The sequence below is a fragment of the Pristis pectinata genome, chromosome 11, assembly GCF_009764475.1.
Source record: "Pristis pectinata isolate sPriPec2 chromosome 11, sPriPec2.1.pri, whole genome shotgun sequence".
In the NCBI taxonomy this organism is placed as follows: Eukaryota; Metazoa; Chordata; class Chondrichthyes; order Rhinopristiformes; family Pristidae; genus Pristis; species Pristis pectinata.
Window position 1 is genome coordinate 77666809 of NC_067415.1, and position 18762 is coordinate 77685570.

The following is an 18762-nucleotide window of genomic DNA, read 5'->3' on the forward strand; positions in this document are numbered from 1 at the left end:
CAATGGGAGGGGGCGGGGCCAGCCGTGCGGGGCGGAAGTGCAGTGTCGGCTATGGCAGGTCTGGAGTCGCAGCTGGCTGCAGGTGAGTGACAATTGTGGCCTCATAGTCCACGCACGGTGGAAATAGAGCAGTGGGTACCGTGTGTATGGTGTGTCTCACTGCTCCGGGGGTGATTCTGTTAACCGAGTTGTCACTGATTAAAGTCAATATAAATGTAACAGGAAAAGCCTTTCTGTGCTTGTTTATTGCAGCTACGTATTTAACTATACTACGTTTTGTAAGTGGGACAGATTGTTTACAGCTGTTGTTTTTGCCGTGGTTGTCGTACGTCTACATGCATGGCCACACTGTGATCCGTATGGACGGGAGAGTCATGAGGTGTGTCTGCCTTCCAAGAAAGTTGTTGATTTGCACCCTCGGTCTGTAATGGGAGCTTGAAGGCTCAAAGTGTATGTAGGTTACGTGCCATGAGCACAGAAGTAAATATTCTGAAGATTTACACGAGTACGGTGTGAAGTTGAAATGAAGTAGTTGTATCTTTTTTGCAGCAAGTGTGCCTTGCTTTGAAGTTTAATGCCAATGACCCACAACAGTGAAGAAGGAAGTAGAGGCCATCACCAATGTGCCAAAGCCAGATAATATTGCAGGGTTGAAGTTGTTCTGAGGGGATGGTGCAGTGTTGTGTCTAATTGCTTCCAGGCTTTGCAACAGCGCTCATGCTATTTCATCACTTGTTGAAAAAGGATGTGAAATGGGAAGGAGTAAAGAACGACCAAGTACACGTGGTGAATCTCAGGAAAGTTTCGCAAAGGAAGCTCCCCTCGTCCATTAGGATGCTATGTGAAAATTGAGGATGGTATGTGATGTGCCAGGTTACAGTGTAGTTGCAGAACTAAATCAAGCTATGGATGATGGAGAAGAAAACACCACTGCTTTTGCCTCATGCTTCCTCGCAAGGATGGTGAAGCCAACAGGGTATCCCACACATTGAGGAGGAAGTGCTGGAATCAATAAATTCCATTCGTGTGTACTAGGTAGATGTGTTGCCTGACCTGCTGAGGCTTTCCAGCATCTGCACTTGTTTTTTAGCCAGACCTTTCACTCTGGTATGTTTGATAAGGGAGGAGCTACACCTACTGCGTGGCACATTTGGTATCATCTAATAGGAAATCAGGAAGTGGATTGACAACTATTAATCCCATATCAGTTTGTGCCAAGATACATTTTCTGTTTTTTTTTAATTACAGGTTTTGAGAACTCTATTGAAAGCATCAATAAATTGCCCCAGGATTTATTTGCAGAGGTGGTAAGTATTTGTGAGCCACAATGGAAGTGATCATATCAAAGTGAAATGTAAGAGGTTTGTGGTAAGTATTTGGAATTGGTTATTATTGTCGCTTGTACCGAGGTACAGTGAAAACTTGTCTTGCATACCATTCATACATATCAATTCATTACACAGTGCATTGAGGTAGCTCAGGTAAAACAATACAGAATGCAGAGTAAAATGTCACAGCTACAGGGAAGTGCATTGCAGGTAGACTGTAAGGGGGTGCCAAGGTCATAACGAGGTAGACTGTGAGGTCAAGAGTCCATCTTATCGTACTAGGGAACATTCAATAGTCTTATAACAGTGGGATAGAGCTGTCCTTGAGCCTTGGTGGTACGTGCCCTCAGGCTTTGTATCTTCTGCCCGATGGGAGAGGGGAGAAGAGAAAATGTCCGGGTGGGTGGGGTCTTTGATCATGCTGGCTCTTTACGAGGCAGTGAGAAGTATAGACAGAGTCCGTGGAGGGGAGGCTGGCTTCCGTGACGCGCTGAGCTGTGTCCACAACTCTCTATGGTTTCTTTTGGCCCCGGGCAGAGCAGTTGCCATACCAAGCCATGATGTATCCAGAAAGGATGCTTTCTATGGTGCATTGATAAAAGTTGGTGAGTATCAATGGGGACATACCAAATTTCTTTACTCTGGTCTATAATCTAGTTACATTTTCTTTATCAACAAAAATTGTGCATTGAATTTGGGGTATATTTTGGTAGTTATGTTTGTCTAGAGTTTCACCATTAAATCTATAATCTGATTAACTAAGAAAATGGAATTTCTTCCAATGAAAGCATAAACAGATATGTAAATAACACACTGAACTAAGCATTGTGTGTATGTGCTCCAAGTGGAAGGCTAGTGCATTTCTGAATAATGACACTGCAACTAGATTTGACCCATTCTCTTGCTATCTGTAATTTTAGGAAAATATTACATATTTAATGATTAAATAGTTATGTCTTAAAAACATACTTATCAATGGAAATTAAGTGATACAGAAAAACATATAAATTTTAAAACTTTTTTGATCAAGGCTGTATAGAACATTACAGCACAGTACAGGCCCTTCGGGCCCACAATGTTGTGCCGTCATTTATCCTGCTCTAAGATCTATCTAACCCTTCCCTACCACATAGCCCCCATTTCTCCTATCATTCATGTGGCTATCTAACAGTCTCTTAAATGTCCCTAATGGATATGCCCCCACAACCTCTGCCAGCAGTGCGTCCCACGCACCCACCACTTTCTGTGTAAAGAACTTACCCCTGACATCCCCCTTATATCTTCCTCCAATCACCTTAAAGTTATGTCCCCTCATGTTAGCCATTGTCGCCCTGGGAGAAAGTCTCTGACTATCCACTCGATCTATGCCTCTTATGATGTATGATGAATCCATTAATATATTGACTACCATTATATATTCATTGTTATATGGGGAACAAAAAATAACTTTGTGTTAACCTGTTTAAATATTATGTTTTTGTTTTTTTTTGTTGCATGCTTGTTAACTTTGCAACAGTGCCAACAGATCATGTTATACCTGCAGTGCAAAACCCCTGGTGTGAATACACTTGAACTGGCTGAAGTAAGTTGTTGAATTTGTGCAATTTTAATTTTAAATATAAGCTTGGAACCTTCACTTGTTTTACTTTGATAGATTTTGAATAGGTGCTCAGATTATCTTTATTGTTTTTGAACAGAGACTTCAAAATGCTGGTGTTGAACTGGACGTGGAAGCAAACTCAGGAGATGGTTTCATGCTATCTCCTTGATTTTCAGGGTAACAACCTTGCAACATGTCTCCAATTGAATAAGTGTGTAGCCAGCAGTTTTAACATAGAAACCATCAATATTAAGTTTTTCTCTATCAATATTTGAACTTAGTGATGCACTCATTTGGTAGCATGTCCTTGTGGGAGCCAATCACAGTGAGATATTAATGTAATTTGATTTTTTCTTGACTTTGCACCATGTTGCTTGTAATACTTGTTCACATTTTGGAACTGTTTCAGCATGCTCCAGTACAAAACTGAGTATCCTTGGTAAACAAAAAAAAATCTGGTAATTTTATTGATGAAGTTCAGTAAAAACTAAACATATGCAATGTTAGTTATACCTTTTATGGAAAATAAATGCCTTTGGCTGTACAGTTTTTATCTTCCAAGTAGAATTTCTTTGCAGTTTGCTTTGTTTTGTAGCTGAGTATATTTTGCAATCTGATCACTTCAAAATGTTGAAACGAACGATGGCATTCAACATTCCCATATCGTTTTGTTGATGAGAATTGTGTGTTCTTTTGAGTATTTGTTCATTCTTTGACTAATGTTATTATTTAGTGCTGTGAGTGTTTTTAATTTCTGATCTGGAGATGTGAAATTAGAATTAGTGTGGGAATCAATGTTGTTTGGTTGAAAATGTCAAATGTGATTTTTTTTTTTATTTTGCATTAATGGGTTGGGAGAATCACTGACAAAGTTGGAATTTATTCCTCCTCTGTAATTGGCTTTGAATAGGCAATAAGAGTTGATTATGTTCCTGTTGCATAGAAGATGGCAAAGTGGTAGGTTTCCTTCCTTGTTACATATGATTTATCGTGCACTTTACTTTCTCCCTACTTTCCTATGACATAGAAGGAGGCCATTTGACTCACTGAGTCTATGCCAGCCCTTGGAACACTTCCATCAGTCCCACTCCCCTGTAACCTATCTCTCTCGCACAAAGACATCAACTGCCTCCAATTCTCCTTCCACCCTCTTCTACCAAGTGGTAATTCAGTGGCCAATTCACCTACCAGCATGTCTTCAGGATGTGGGAGGAAACTAGATCGCCCAGGGGAAACAGGGTTTTAACAACAGCCTGTTAGTTACTATGGTCTCTATACCTGATATTGTATTTTACTTATTTAATTGACCCTGCTGCAGTGGTGAGTTTTGAAAAGTTATTTCATTAGTCTACGTCTTTGGGTTACTAAACTACAATATTACGATACTGTGTGATTATAGGGGCAGGTCTTCTATTGCCCTGAAGTTGCTGGTGCCCTGGGCTACAATGGGTGGAGATTGTCACAGTGCTAATACAGTCAATTGTTATCCTTCTCCACCACCCCCCCCCAACCCCGGCCAACTAGGCGTCCGAGCTGTCTCTGTTATTGCACATTGGTGAGCAGGTCTTCACAAATACTCACTGTCATTTAGTACGTAAGGCGGTGAAGTAGGCGTAAGAGCTGCTTGCCTTCATTGGAACATAAGAACAGAGAGATTGGTATTGGTTTATTATTGTCACTTGTACCGAGGTACAGTGAAAAGCTTGTCTTGCGTACCAATCGTACAGGTCAATTCATTACACAGTGCAGTTACATTGAGTTGGTTCAGAGTGCATTGAGGTAGTACAGGTAAAAACAATAACAGTACAGAGTAAAGGGTCACAGCTACAGAGAAAGTGCAGTGCAATAAGGTGCAAGGTCACAACAAGGTAGATCGTGAGGTCAGAGTCCATCTCATCGTATAAGGGAACCATTCAATAGTCTTATCACAGTGGGGTAGAAGCTGTCCTTAAGTCTGGTGGTACGTGCCCTTAGGCTCCTGTATCTTCTACCTGATGGAAGAGGAGAGAAGAGAGAATGACCTGGGTGGGTGGTACATCTTTGGTGAGGCCACAGCTGAAATATTTTGTGTGGTTTTAGTTGCTATGCTATAGAAAGGCTGTGAATGCACAGGAGAGGGTGCAGAGGAGATTCACATGGACAAATATGTTCAGTTACGAGGAGAGACTGGATAGGCTGGGTTTGCTTTCTTCGAGAAGAGGAGGCTGAAGGGGGACCTGACAGATGTACAGAATTATGAGATGCAGAGGTAGGTAGGAAAGAATGTCACTGGGATGAGAGGGCTTGAGATCACAAGGATGTCACCGGGACTGGAAGGCTTGAGTTATAAGGAGAGACTGGATAGGCTGGTGCCTTTTTTCCTGGAGTGTAGGAGGCTGAGGGGTGACCTTACAGAATTATATAAAATCATGAAGGACGTAGATAAGGTGAATAGCCACAGTCTTTCTCCGAGGGTAGTGGAGACTAAAATAAAAGTACACTGATTAAGGTGGGGGGGGGGGGTTAATGTAAAGGGGTTGGGAGGGGGCAACTTTTTCATACAGAGGGTGGTGGGTATATGGAGCAGGCTGCCAGAGGATGTGGGTAGAGGCAGGGACAATGTTCAAAAGGCAGGTACATTGGATAGGAAAGGTTTATGCTCAAAACCCAGGCAAATGGGACTAGCTCAGGTAGGCAACTTCGTCAGCATGGACGATTTGGGCCAAAGGACCTGTTTCTGTGATGTGTAGCTCTATGGCTTCAGATAGCAAAAAACTTTTCACCGTGGAAGAGGTGCCTAAGACCAGAGGGCACAGGTTTAAGGTGAGGAGGACGAGATCTCGAGGGGAATATGAGGAAGAATTCTTTTCACCCATAGGGTTGTTAAGTCTCGAATGCACTGCCTCAGCAAATGTAGAGGCAGATACTCTCATGACATTTCAGGACCATCTGGTTAAACACTTGAATCACCAAGGCAGGGAAGATTATAGTCCAAATGCTGATAGGTAAAGTTAATCAAGACTGGTACTTGATGATCAGCGGAGACACTGTGGGCTGAAGAGCCTGTTTCTCTGTGGTTTACAACCTGTTGATTTTTACTCTTAATATTTTTTACATTTAACACTCGCACCAATAAGAACATTGAAAGTAGATTAAGTAATAAAATAACTCCACTTGCCTGACTTCCAGCCCCGATTCCTCCCACCCATTCAAATGGGGACTGGTGTGTTTGCCCCATGTGGGATTATGGTACAGACTCCAGCTGATGTGTTTCCCAGCCCGCGAGCCGAGAATCCTGCACTGCCTGGTTGGATTCCACTAGGGGACCACTGAGGTCACAGAGGGACAACTGCAGCATGGCAAAAGATGCAGCTGGCGGGTTTGGCCCATTTTGGTTCTGGAAACCGTGTCTTCCATCACGAAGAGCGGGCAAGTCCCAGAATAAGTGTTGACATCGGGAACAGAAGAATGACCCCATTATGAGAATAAAGATATGCAAGGCTTTTAATTCAGATGTAGACAAAGTCTAGTTTATCTAGCCATGGAAAAGGGCAGCTCTTTCCGTTTGAAGGTGAGTTATCGGACAAATTGAATTGACTACCAGAGAAGGGATGTGATATTGGAGACATGGCAGCTGTCCCAACTTTCACCCTCCCCTTCTCCCACTTTGTTCCATCTGCCTCTCCTTTTTTTTGGTATGCCTTCCTCCCCTTTCAGTCCTGATGCAGGGTTTTGACCCAAAACATCGACAATTGTTTTCGTCCCACAGATGTTGCTCGACCCGCTGAGTTCCTCCAGCAGATTGTTTTTTGTTGCAAAGAGTATGATATATTTGGTTATGATTGCCTGGGCACATGGTTGCAACTTAACTGTTGAGCAAGCATGTAGTTAGAGGTGGAACTAGACACATGTGGTAGAGTACAAAACATTGGGGGCAACTTTAGGCTTGGGTATCAGTAACTTTGGACACAAATAGAAGGCAATAAGTAGAAAGAGTTGAGAGGAATTGAGGGAGAACTTCTGGTCTGTGAGACACCAAGTGACAAAGTAGTGGAGGCAGAAAATCACGTCACTTTAAACGATATTTGGATGAACAAATGAGTACTTGAAAAGCCAGAACCTGAGGGCCAGAAAGTGGGATCACATCCCTTCTCTGGTAGTCAATTCAATTTGTCCAATAACTCACCTTCAAACGGAAAGAGCTGCCCTTTTCCATGGCTAGATAAACTAGACTTTGTCTACATCTGAATTAAAAGCCTTGCATATCTTTACTCTCATAATGAGGTCATTCTTCTGTTCCCAATGTCAACACTTATTCCGGGACTTGCTGAGAGCCAGAAAGTGGGGCGAATTTCATATTTTGCATAGGACACAGGAGGAGACCATTCGGCCCACTAAATCCATTTCAAAACAATCACACTAATCCCATTCCCCACTATTTCCCTGTAACCTATTTTTTCTCGCATACCAGCAACACTCCCTGATTCTCCTGCCTCCCATCCATTCTACGGGTGATTTACAGCCGCCAGTTAGCCTGCCAATCAGAACCTCTTTGGGGTGAGGGAAGAAATGATGGGGGGGGGGGGGGGGTGAAACCCATAAGGTCACATGGAGAACATGCAAGCTCCACACAGACAACACCCAAGGTCGGAATCGGACCCAGATCACCAGAGCGGTGAGTTAGCAGCGCCATCTACTGTGCCACCTGTCTCAATAACTTCCTTCCTGGTGCACAGACGTGATGGCTGTGTATGAGCTCCTAGCGCGAGCTCCTAGCACAACCTCCTGCTGTTGCCACTCTCTTCCCCACTCACTGACAACGTGGGTGCCACTCCCTCTTCCCACTCACTGTTCTGTAAAACTCTGGGTAGGGCTCCTCACCCCATTGGGAATTTCGATGCGTAACGTCCAACAACTGGAGATGGGGACCAGCAAGGAGGAGGTGAATCTTGATGTAAGTTAACCTATGAAGCCTGATTTTTTTTTTATCGTTGTTGTATTCCTGCTTCCAATTTTCCTGCTTCTTTCCATTAGTAGGGCAGCTGCACAGAGCGGTGTGTCAGCTGAAGATCTAGTTGTGAAGCTGGCAGATAGCAGCAGTAAGTGGTCGAAGCAAGCGCTTCAGGTTATCCGTCATGTGTGGAACGAACAGGGCAAACTCATTGTGACGACCGAGGACGCCAAGCACATGTTAACAGTAGGACAGGTGAGATAGTCATCACTCTGCCCAGCAAGGATTGGCTCCTTGAAACTGTCTTGCCCCTTCCCATGTATAGCTGCATGGTTTGCTTTCGCATTCCCCTGCAGAAAGTGCAAAGCTGGTTGTTGCTACGAGAGCAAGGGAAAATCAAAATTGTTCTTCAGTCACTTAACTTCCAATTGACCTGAAATATTAACTGTTTTACTTCACTCTTGAGAACAAGGAGAGTTCTTTCCAAGAGGAAGCCCTTTGAACAGGTACCCCGCCTGGTTGAGATGGTGAGTATTGAAAGCTCACTGTGTCTCATCGGAATAAATTGTCCCATGAGTGATCTGTGGCAGCAGCTGCAGTGTATACAGTATGTCATCATTGGCCAATTTAGAAGCTACATGCTTCTTATGGTTCTTGCTTCAAGCTGAGGCCTATTCCTCTTGTGGACTTCGATGCTCTTCTGGAGAAGCTGACACCATTTGTTCCAATTATTTCCCAGGGTTTCCCATTGGTCAAGAACAATTCCAAACGACTTCATATCTTGCCTGCGTGCATCTTTATAGCAAAGCTTGGTGCATTCTGTTGTTCTCGTACTATCCAGTAGTTCCCCATTTCGCAGGTCCTTGTGACCACTTCCAGTCTGCTCAGCACAGCCATGTCCATACAAGTAGGGCCGTTGTGTTTGGTAAATTTGCCCTTTGCGCCACAGTTGCAGAGGTGTCTAACTCTTGCAGTGTGATATAATGCAGCGTAGGCAGCAGAGATGGAGGCTGCTTAACCTTGGTGTGCAAGCTGTCCATGTTTCACTGGAATGCTAAGTACACAAACTTTGTACACTTGCACTTTGGTCTCAGTGCTGAGCTTGGAGCTGTTCCTTGCTCTTTTAATTCGGCTACTGAAGATGGTAGTAGCTTTCCTGATGCAGACTTGAATTCTTCATCAAGGGACATAGAACATGGAACACTACAGCACAGTACAGGCCCTTCAGCCCACAATGTTGTGCCGACATTTTATCCTGCTCTAAGATCTATCTAACCCTTCCCTCTCACATAGCCCCTTATTTTTCTCACACACTCAGACTACTCCCTAGTGGGAGACAGACTAGGATTCTTCATTTAAAAACCCTTTGAGAGAATCCTAACCAGTTGTCGTTCTGATGGTAAACTCCCTGTCCAAGTAAAACTCTATTCTTTATGCTGATGGTAAGAGCAAATGCCTTTTGAATTTGAACCAAAGACTTCTAGTCTAAGTTTCATTATGTCAAGACATTCCTTGCATCAAACTTCAATCTAAGAATCCATGGCGATGCTGCTTCCAGTCTAAAACTTCCTGTTTTTTTTCTTTGTTTTCTTTTCCTCCAAGCTTGTCGACTTGCAGTGGAAACTGGGACTGGTTGTCAGTTCCGACAGCTGCAGGTCTCTGAATTACCCGTACGTGACCATGGTGCTGAAGGTAGCCGATCCCTCGGGTGAAGTAATCAGGAGGTCGTTTGAAATGACTGTTCCACAGTTTCAGGTCAGTAACTCAAACTCAAACGCATGAGCGTTGTTCTTTACCCCTCAAAAGGGGAATTGACTGGTGAAAAAAGACATTTGCAAGTCTTGTTGGCACAGCAGCAGTCCCTTGGACTTTTTTATTAGAAGTATCACTGAAAACAGTTCAATGACCACACCACCACTTGGGACACCTCTTGGGGTATGAAGGGTCATGTCATTGAGCCCACTCCATCCAGGGACATCGGGGGTGGCAGGGACCGTGAGCGGCGAGCCAGATCTGTCCTGATACGGCTCTCAAACTTCTGATGGAAGGTCATCAACCTGAAACGTTACAATTCCACCACAGCTGCTCGGTATGTACAGCGATGGATAAGGTGAATGGTCACAGTTTTTTTTTCCCTGGGGTAGGGGAGTCTAAACCCAGACGGCAGAGGTTTATGGTGAGAGGGGAGAAGATTTAAAGGGAATCTGAGGGACAAGTTTTTCACACGGAGGGTGGTGGGTAAATGGAATGGGCTACCAGAGGAAGTGATGGAGGCAGGTACAACTACAAGGTTTAAAAGTCACTTAGACAGGCGGATGGATAGGAAAGGTTTAGAGGGATATGGGCTAAATGCAGGGAAATGGGACTAGCTGTGGTAGGCAACTTGCTCAGCCTGGGTGATTTGGGCTGCAGGGCTGGTTTCTGTGCTGAATGACTATGACTGCCCAAGAGACTAATGATGGGTGTACTCAGCTGTGTGGCTTACATTCTCTTTACTTCCTCATGTTTTTTTACAATATTGGAGGCCATTCATCCCATTGACTTTATGCCAGCTCTCCAGAGCAATCCCATCTCCCCCATTTATTTCCCTGTAACCTTTTCTCTCCCGCCTGCCCATCAACTCCCCCAAAATTCTCCTGCCGCCCATCCACACTGGTGGTAATTTATGGTGCCCTATTAACCCAACAACCAGCTCGCCTTTGGGATCTGAGAGAAAACTGGAGCACTCAAGGTAGCTCGTGCTTTCACAGGGAGAACGTGCAAATCCCACACAGAGGGCTTCTTTGGTCAGGATTGAACCAGAGCTTAGTCATTGCAGATACTGAGGTTTCAAGTCAGACATTATTGCACATTTTGTCCCTTAATGTCAAATCTACAAGCATAAGAAAAGGCGAGTGGAGATGGTGAAACATGGAAGGTTTGATCTCCTCAAGGATTATGTGCATGAGAAATGGGTGAGGGAGAAATTGATGGTGGATAGATAACTATGTAAATATTGGAGAAGGGGATTAAAGGTGTGATAAGATGAATAAGTGCTGGAGGAGGCCAGAAGTTAAAGTCTAAGGTTTCTCAACACAAGTTGCATTCTGTTTTGTTTGCTATGATTGATTGAATAGACCCTGGTCAAATTGATCTCAAGGGCATGAAACCAAACAAGCTTGATAGGTATCTAATTTGTCAGCGTATCAAGGGATATGGGGAAAAGGCCGGGAATTGGGGCTAGATGGGAGAATAGTTTAGCTCATGGTGAAGTGGCAGAGCAGACTCGATGGGCCGAATGGCCTACTTCTCCTTTGTCGTGTGATCTTGTGAAGCTGAGCTTATTGGTTAAGATCCTCCACCAGATCCTGACTGGGACCCATCCTCAAAATAACTTAATTCTGCACCTTCACAGAACTTCTCCAAACAGTTCCGGGAGCTGGCAGCTGTCCTAGAAATGGTCTGACGTTGCTTGTGTTCTGACATCTGCTCTCTGAGCCCTGGTCTGGCTTCCATTCGACAGAGGGATTTCCACAAGAAAATGGATGCATCCAACTTTTGATGTGCATTTTGGATGATGATTTTTCTTTTGCCACCCATAATTCTCCAGTTGTTGAATAAAAATATACATTAATACAGCACTGTGTGGGAAGAGCAAGAAGCCTTGCCCCCCTCAAAAAAAAAAGAAAATTAGTGAAACCCGAATTTATAGTTGGATTGGTGGGATAGGAAGGAGTGGATGTTGGTTATTGACAAAGTGCCTATGTAATAGGCACAGAGAATTGTTTTGTCTCCAACGTGAATCTAAATCTATTTCACCCTGATGCCCATGTGCACTATTACTAAGTCTTCAGGAATGTATTTGAATGAGCTCTGGTAATCCACCAGAAATCTTTGCTGATTGAAACTAAATTATCAATGTTGTTGAAGGATCTGTAACAGGGACCCTATAGGGGCAATATCCTGCCAGTGTCAAGTTGTAAGTAAGTAGGTTGACAAAGGCAAAGCTTTCTTTCAGTTAATCGAGCCATTTTGCTTCAACTCTTACTGCTACAGAGTTTGGTTCCTTGTATTAATATCTCTTAAGGACTAAATTAACAAGGATATAATGATTAAATTGGATCACATACATTTTCTATACACTTCAATGCATTGGTTTATTTATGCAATCAGTTTTTATTTGGGTGGTGATTTTTTTTTGAGTGCAGTTTTAGCCAGATGCAGGGCTGTGCAGTTGGTATGGGGGTAAGTAGTAATGAAAGATGTGTAATAATAAAATAGATTCTCATGAATTGATTGCGGTTTGGGTTTCACCATACTTGCCTCTTTAGGCTACTCAATCCGTGTGTCAGCATTTCACTGAGTTTGCACTGAACATTGATTCACACAATGCAGACAGTCAGTGCTGTGTGTCAGTAACCATTCAACGTTTGTTAGCAGTTGATGCAAGATTAGTATTAAGAATTCTCAGTTTCACACTATCCAAATTACTTCAGGAAGCTAGCCCCCTGCACTCTGAAGAAAGCCATATTCGTTTTCAGTCTTGGATTGTCTTTTTGATGAAGAAAATGTTGCTTTTGCATCCAGGGGATGTAATCTTTGCTTACAAAATATGGTTGAAAATAAATCTGCTGGAGTTGCATACACCAATTTCAACAGTTATTGTTTTTGGATTTCAGCATTCCATTTAATCCTTCCCCTTTAAAGTTATTGCAAAGTCACCAGTTTCCTAAGTCATTATGTCCTGTTGAAGTAGTGGAAAGATCAGAATTATCGTTACTCCAACCACCCTTTGACTTGTACCTTCTTTGATCTCTTGCTGAATAATAAACACAAATTTGCAAACTGTTGTGCAATTCTGGACCATTGTTGCCTGAAATGCTTGGTCATGTGGGACATACTGCACTTTGTTCTCCCTGAGCTGTGAAGTTAGATCCATCGATACTAATGCTTCTTTGTTTGACTAAGATTGATGTCTCTTCTGACTCAGAATCCATTCAACACAATGCTGACTCAGAATCTATTCAACACAATGGCACAGCTCGTGAAGCTGTTGCCTCAGAACTCCAGTGAGTGTTCAATTCTGGCCTCTGGTACTCTCTCTGGAGTTCGCATGTTCTCCCTGTGATGGTTTGGACTTTCCACTGGGTGCTCTGGTTTCCTCTCACATCCCAGTATAAAGAGGTGAGGGGAAGGGGTGGAGCAAGAGCAACCCTTTCCCTCACCTCTTTATACCAGTTATCTCCCCTCTACTCTTTCAGTCCAGATGAAGGGCGGCATGGTAGCGTAGCGGTTAGCGCGACGCTACTACAGCGCCAGTGATCGGGGTTCGATTCCCGTCGCTGTCTGTAAGGAGTTTGTACATTCTCCTGTGTCTGCGTGGGTTTCCTCCTACATTCGAAAGACGTACGGGTAGGTTAATTTGGGGGTTTAAAATGGGCGGCGTGGACTCGTTGGACCGAAAGGGCCTGTTACCATGCTGTAAATAAAAATTTTTTAAAAAATTTGAAACATTGACTGTCCGTTTCCTTCCAATGGTGCTGCCTGATCTGCTGAGTTCCTCCAGCAGATTGTGTTTTTTGCTCCAGATTCTAGCATCTGTGGTCTCGTGTCTCTGTGTGAATGTGGCACATATAGTAGAGGCTGAGTTTTGTCCCAAGAGTCTACCCACTTCTAAATCAGAAGCAACCTGAGGCTCATCTACAATGATTGTTAATACCTTTGAAACACTGCATTATATCCTCTCCAATCCCCCAGCTTCTCATCACTTTGGGTATATATATATATGTGCTTCAGTTTCCTGAAAAGCAAATTAAAATTGCATCTCAAAATGTTAGCATATTTGCATTCTTAATAACTCTGCACAAGATTCATTTATGAAGTTTTGTTCATACTGTTAATTGTAAATAACTTGCATGAGTAGGAGTGTACTGGTCCTCAGCTTTCAACATCGTTGATCAAAGTTCTTCCAACTTTGGCAGGTTAAATTGAAGGCAATGGACAGAATGTTGTATCTTTCAAATATGTGCATCCTTGAAACTGGTTGCTGGGATCTGTTATTAAGCTTGGTTTATGGTTTTAAATTTAATTTTATATTAACTTGCAATATTTGCCAGAGAACACTAGATGGCGATCATGTTACAAGTTGCAATCCATGGTTTATCACCCTTGCACAGAGTTTAAAAATCCATCAACTTTCACACTGTATACAATAAGTTAATTCATGCTATGTTAAATGGGGAAAATTAGTTTTTTTTTCTTTATTACTAACGTCCAGATGAGTTAAAATTGAATGGTTTTATCGCAAGATTGACATTGAAGAGCAACCATTTCTAAGCAAATTTTCTAACTCCAGACTTGTTAGACTGGTTTTGGTGGTAAATCAAATCAGTCCTGGAACAGATTTCCCACCGATAGCAGTCCTCAACCTCTGCTTTTCTCTCTATTGCTTTCAATGTTTGATTGTTTTTCTTGTGTCTGGGTGAAAGTAAGTGGAACATGTTACTCAAGGTGTAGTATTATTCATGCATAAGAAAATAAGAGCAGGATTAGGCCACTTGACCCCTGTAGCAAGCACCACCATTCAATATCATCATGACTGATCTATGCTAACCTCAACTCCCCTTCTGTGCCGGTTTCCCCCTAACCTTCGATTCCCTGATCTTTCAAAAATACCCCCAATGATTGAGCCTAGGACAAAGAATCCCGGAGATTCACTGCTCTCTGTGAAAATAAATTCCTACACACTTTTGTTTTAAATGATTGGTCCCTTATTTTGTAACTTTGTGCCCTTGTTCAAGTCTCTCCCACTAGTGGAAACGTCTCAACTTTTACTCCATTGTGCCCCCTTGGAATCTTGCATGTTTCAATAAGATCACTCGTCATTTTAATAAACTCTGAAGAATACAGTTCTGATTTTTTTTTATATATAGAGACAGAAGATGCTGGAATCTGGAACAATACACAAAATGCTGGAGGAACTCAGTGGGTAAGGTAGCATCTATGGAGGGAAATGGACTGCCAATGTTTCAGTTAGAGACCCCAGATGAAGGGACTTGACCCACAATATTGATTGTCCATTTCCCTCAATAGATGCTGCCTGACCTGCTGAGTTTTTAAAATTTTATTTACAGCGTGGTAACAGGCCCTTCCGGCCCAACGAGTCCGCGCAGCCCATTTTAAACCCAAATTAACCTACCCGTACGTCTTTCAATGTGGGAGGAAACTGGAGCACCCGGAGGAAACCCACACAGACACAGGAGAACGTATGAACTCCTTACAGACAGCGACGGGAATCGAACCCCGATCGCTGGCGCTGTAATAGTGTCGTGCTAACTGCTACGCTACCGTGCCGCCCTCCAGCATTTTGTGTTGCTCCAGACTTCTTTAGCTGTTTGTGATAGGACAATCCTCTCATCCAGGAAATAAACTAGTGAATCTTCTCTGGACTGCCTCCAAAGCTAGCATATCCTTTCTTAAATAAGAGTACCAAACCTGTACACAATACAACCTCAACACCACCCTATACAGTTGTAATAATAGTTCTCTATTTTTAAACACACATCAGCAATAAAGGTCAATATGCAATTTGCTGCCTTAATCACTTGCTTTACCTGCTTGCAAACTTTCTGTGATTCACACACAAGAACTCTGTAATCCATTTCGATAATAGTCTGCCTTCTGATTCCTCCAACTGAAGTGCATGATCTCGCACTTTTCTACATCAAACTCGCATTTCCCAGGTTTCTGCTCAGTCACCCTATCGATATCCTGAAGCAAAGTTCCAATTTGTTTATCTGAGCATGGCCTGCCTCCTATTTCCATGACGTTGGAAAACCTGGACACCTTACACTTGGCCCCTTCCTCCAAGTCAATAATATAAATGGTAAATAAGTGGGAACCAAAGATTGGACCTTCAGGTACTCCACTCGTTAAGCCTTCACAGTCTGAAAAAGAACCATGTATTCTGACTCTCTGACTCTGACTTCATTGTGATAGATTCAGTTTTCAATCCATGTTAACACATTTCCCCTAATACAGTAAGTCCCCGGATTACGAACGAGTTCAGTTTTTGAGTCTGTTCGTAATTCGAATTTGTGTGTAAATTGGAACAGTTACTGCTTAGATAGAAAAGAAAAGGTAATGATTTAAGGTTAACGCTTACTCTCGTTTCAATTGATGTCTTGCATACCAGAAGGAGCCTTAATTAACAATTGTTCTTCCTCGGGCTGACGAACTGCTTAAAACATGCAGTGTTTTGAGCATCGTGCAAAGTAGTCCGCCCGTTCGTTAGTACGAACCATTGTGAATAACTCAATTTTTACAAAAATAATAGGCTTTAGGGAGGTCGGTTCATAAGTACGGGCGTTCGTAAGTCGGGCGTTCATAATCAGGGGACTTCCTGTACTGCAACATCTTATAATGAGTACTTTATTTTTATGTGGCACCTCATCGAATGCTTTCTGGAAATTCAAGCAGAGTACATCTACTGGTTACCCTCTATTGACTCAGCTCGTTATATCCTGGCAGAACTCTTGCAAATTTGTCAAACATCATTTCCCTTTTCCAAAATCATGTTGACTTGATTGCATTGAGCTTTTCTAAGTGACTGGTTATGTCTTCCTTAATTATAGACTCGAGCATTTTCCCAGTAACTGGCGTTGAGCTCACTGGCCAATTGCTTCCCATTTTTTTTGGCTCCCATTTTGAATGTATTACACCTGCAGTTTTCCAATTTGATTTCTGGAAATCGATGGGTTTTGAAACACTTCAGCCAATGGCTCTACTAACTCTGCAGCCAATTCCTTGGATGCCTTTAAGATGAGAGGGGGAAAATGTTTAAAGGAGATTTACGAGGCAAGTTTTTTTACACAGAGAGTGGTAGGTGCCTGGAACGTGGTGGAAGCAGATATGACAGCAATGTTTAAGAGGCATTTAGACAGACACATGAACAGGCAGGGAATGGAGGGATACGGACCATGTGCAGGTACATGTGCAGTTTAAATCAGCGCAGATATGGTGGGCTGAAGGGCCTGTTCCTGTGCTATACTGTTCTATGTTCTATGCAGGCTGTTGAGTCCAGGCAAATTGCCTGCCTTAAGTCCCATTGGTGCTTCCAATACTTTGTCCTTTGTGATCAGGATTGTTAGAAGTTCTTCTCTCCTATTTGAAACGAGTCTGCTTGTTATCCTTGAGATGTTTGCAGTAACCCCACCGTGAAGACTTGGTTTAAATTATCTACCATGCCCTTGTTTCCCCATTATTAATTCCGCAGTCTGACTCTGCAGTGGTCCACCACCCTGCCCCAGCTGCTGCCTTACTTTTTGTAAATTTATAAAAGCTCTTTTATGATGTTTCTCACTGCTTTATTTCATTATCAATTTTCCCTCAGTGTGGTAGTTTTTTAGTCCTCTGGTCTCTGAACAAGTCCCAGTCTGCAGGTCTATTGCTGGCTTTTGCCATGTTGTATGCCTTTGATTTAATATTTTCCTTGACCTTCTTTGTTAACTATGGATGGTTCATCATTCTCATTGAGTCCCCACCACACCCCCCCCCCCCCCACCCCTGATTGGGATAAATCTCTGAAATAATGAAACAACTAAGATAAGATATCTTTATTAGTCACATGTACATCGAAACACACAGTGAAAATGCACCTTTTGCGTAGTGTTCTGGGGGCAGCCCGCAACTGTCGCCACGCTTCCAGCGCCAATATAGCATGCCCACAACTTGCTAACCTGTACATCTTTTGGAATGTGGGAGGAAACCAGAGCACCCGGAGGAAACCGACGCAGACACGGGGAGAATGTACAAACTCCTTACACCTTAAGTATCCGCCGCGAAACATCTACGGGCATTTCCTTAAGCCTATTTTTACACTTGACAACTCTTCCTTCATACCTCTGTAATTTCCTTTATTTAGGCTGAGGACACTGGTTTTGAACCTGAGGCATTTGCCCTCAAAATGTATGTAGAATTCTAGCATGTTGTGATCTAAAAGATTCTTCAGTACAAGAATGCTTACTAATCCTACCTTATTATGCCAGTTCCTTAGTAGATTCTGTAATGTATTGCTCGAGAAAATGATCTCTGAAGAATTCCATAAATCCCTCTTCCATGCCACCTTTGTCAGTTTGATTGGTCCAATCAATATGCGGGATAAAACCGTCTGTGATAATCGCAGTTCCCTTGTTTCACGCCTTCAATATTTCCACATTCGTGCTGTGTCCTCCCTTGAGGTAACGTTCTGAGGGGAAACACCATTCCCACCTTGTCTCCGATTCGGTATGCCACCCAAGACTCTTACAAATTTCTATCAATATACGGTGGAGAGTATCCTGACTGGTTGCTTCACAGCCTGATATGGAGGCTTCAATGCACAGGATCGCAAGAGGCTGCAGAGAGTTGTAGACTCAGCCAGCTCCATCACGGGCACAACCCTCCCCACCATCGAGGACATCTTCAAGAGGCGGTGCCTCAAGGAGGCAACATCCATCACTAAGGACCCTCACCATCCGGGACATGCCCTCTTCTCATTACTACCATCGGGGAGGAGGTACAGGAGCCTGAAAACCCACACTTAGTGATTCAGGAACAGCTTCCTTCCCTCTGCCATCAGATTTCTGAGCCGTCCATGAACACTACCTCGATTATCCTTTATGTTTCGCACTCTATTTATTTTTGTAAGTTATAGTAACTTTATGTCTTTGCACTGTACTGCTCCCGCAAAACAACAAGTTTCACATCGTATTAGTCAGTGATAATAATTCTGGTTCTGATTACTTGAATCCAAACCAATTCCGCATCATGATCCAGTGCACCTATATTGTACTCACTACCATGTTAGACATTCCTTGATTAACAATGCAATGCCACTGCTTTCCATCTTTGTAGCCACGTGGCTGGCAGCTATACCTCCACAAAGC

The 18762-nt window shown here is 43.0% G+C and overlaps 1 protein-coding gene across 1 annotated transcript; it reads left to right on the top strand.

Annotated features, from left to right (window-relative positions):
• Positions 1–13348, top strand: commd6 (COMM domain containing 6). Its single transcript, XM_052026116.1, is given in 8 exon segments — positions 1–82; positions 1249–1307; positions 2845–2910; positions 3026–3070; positions 3073–3102; positions 7940–8113; positions 9461–9613; positions 11253–13348. Coding segments are annotated over 8 exon segments (609 nt in total). The 5' UTR covers positions 1–51; the 3' UTR covers positions 11304–13348.
• The last annotated feature ends 5414 nt before the right edge of the window (positions 13349–18762 follow it).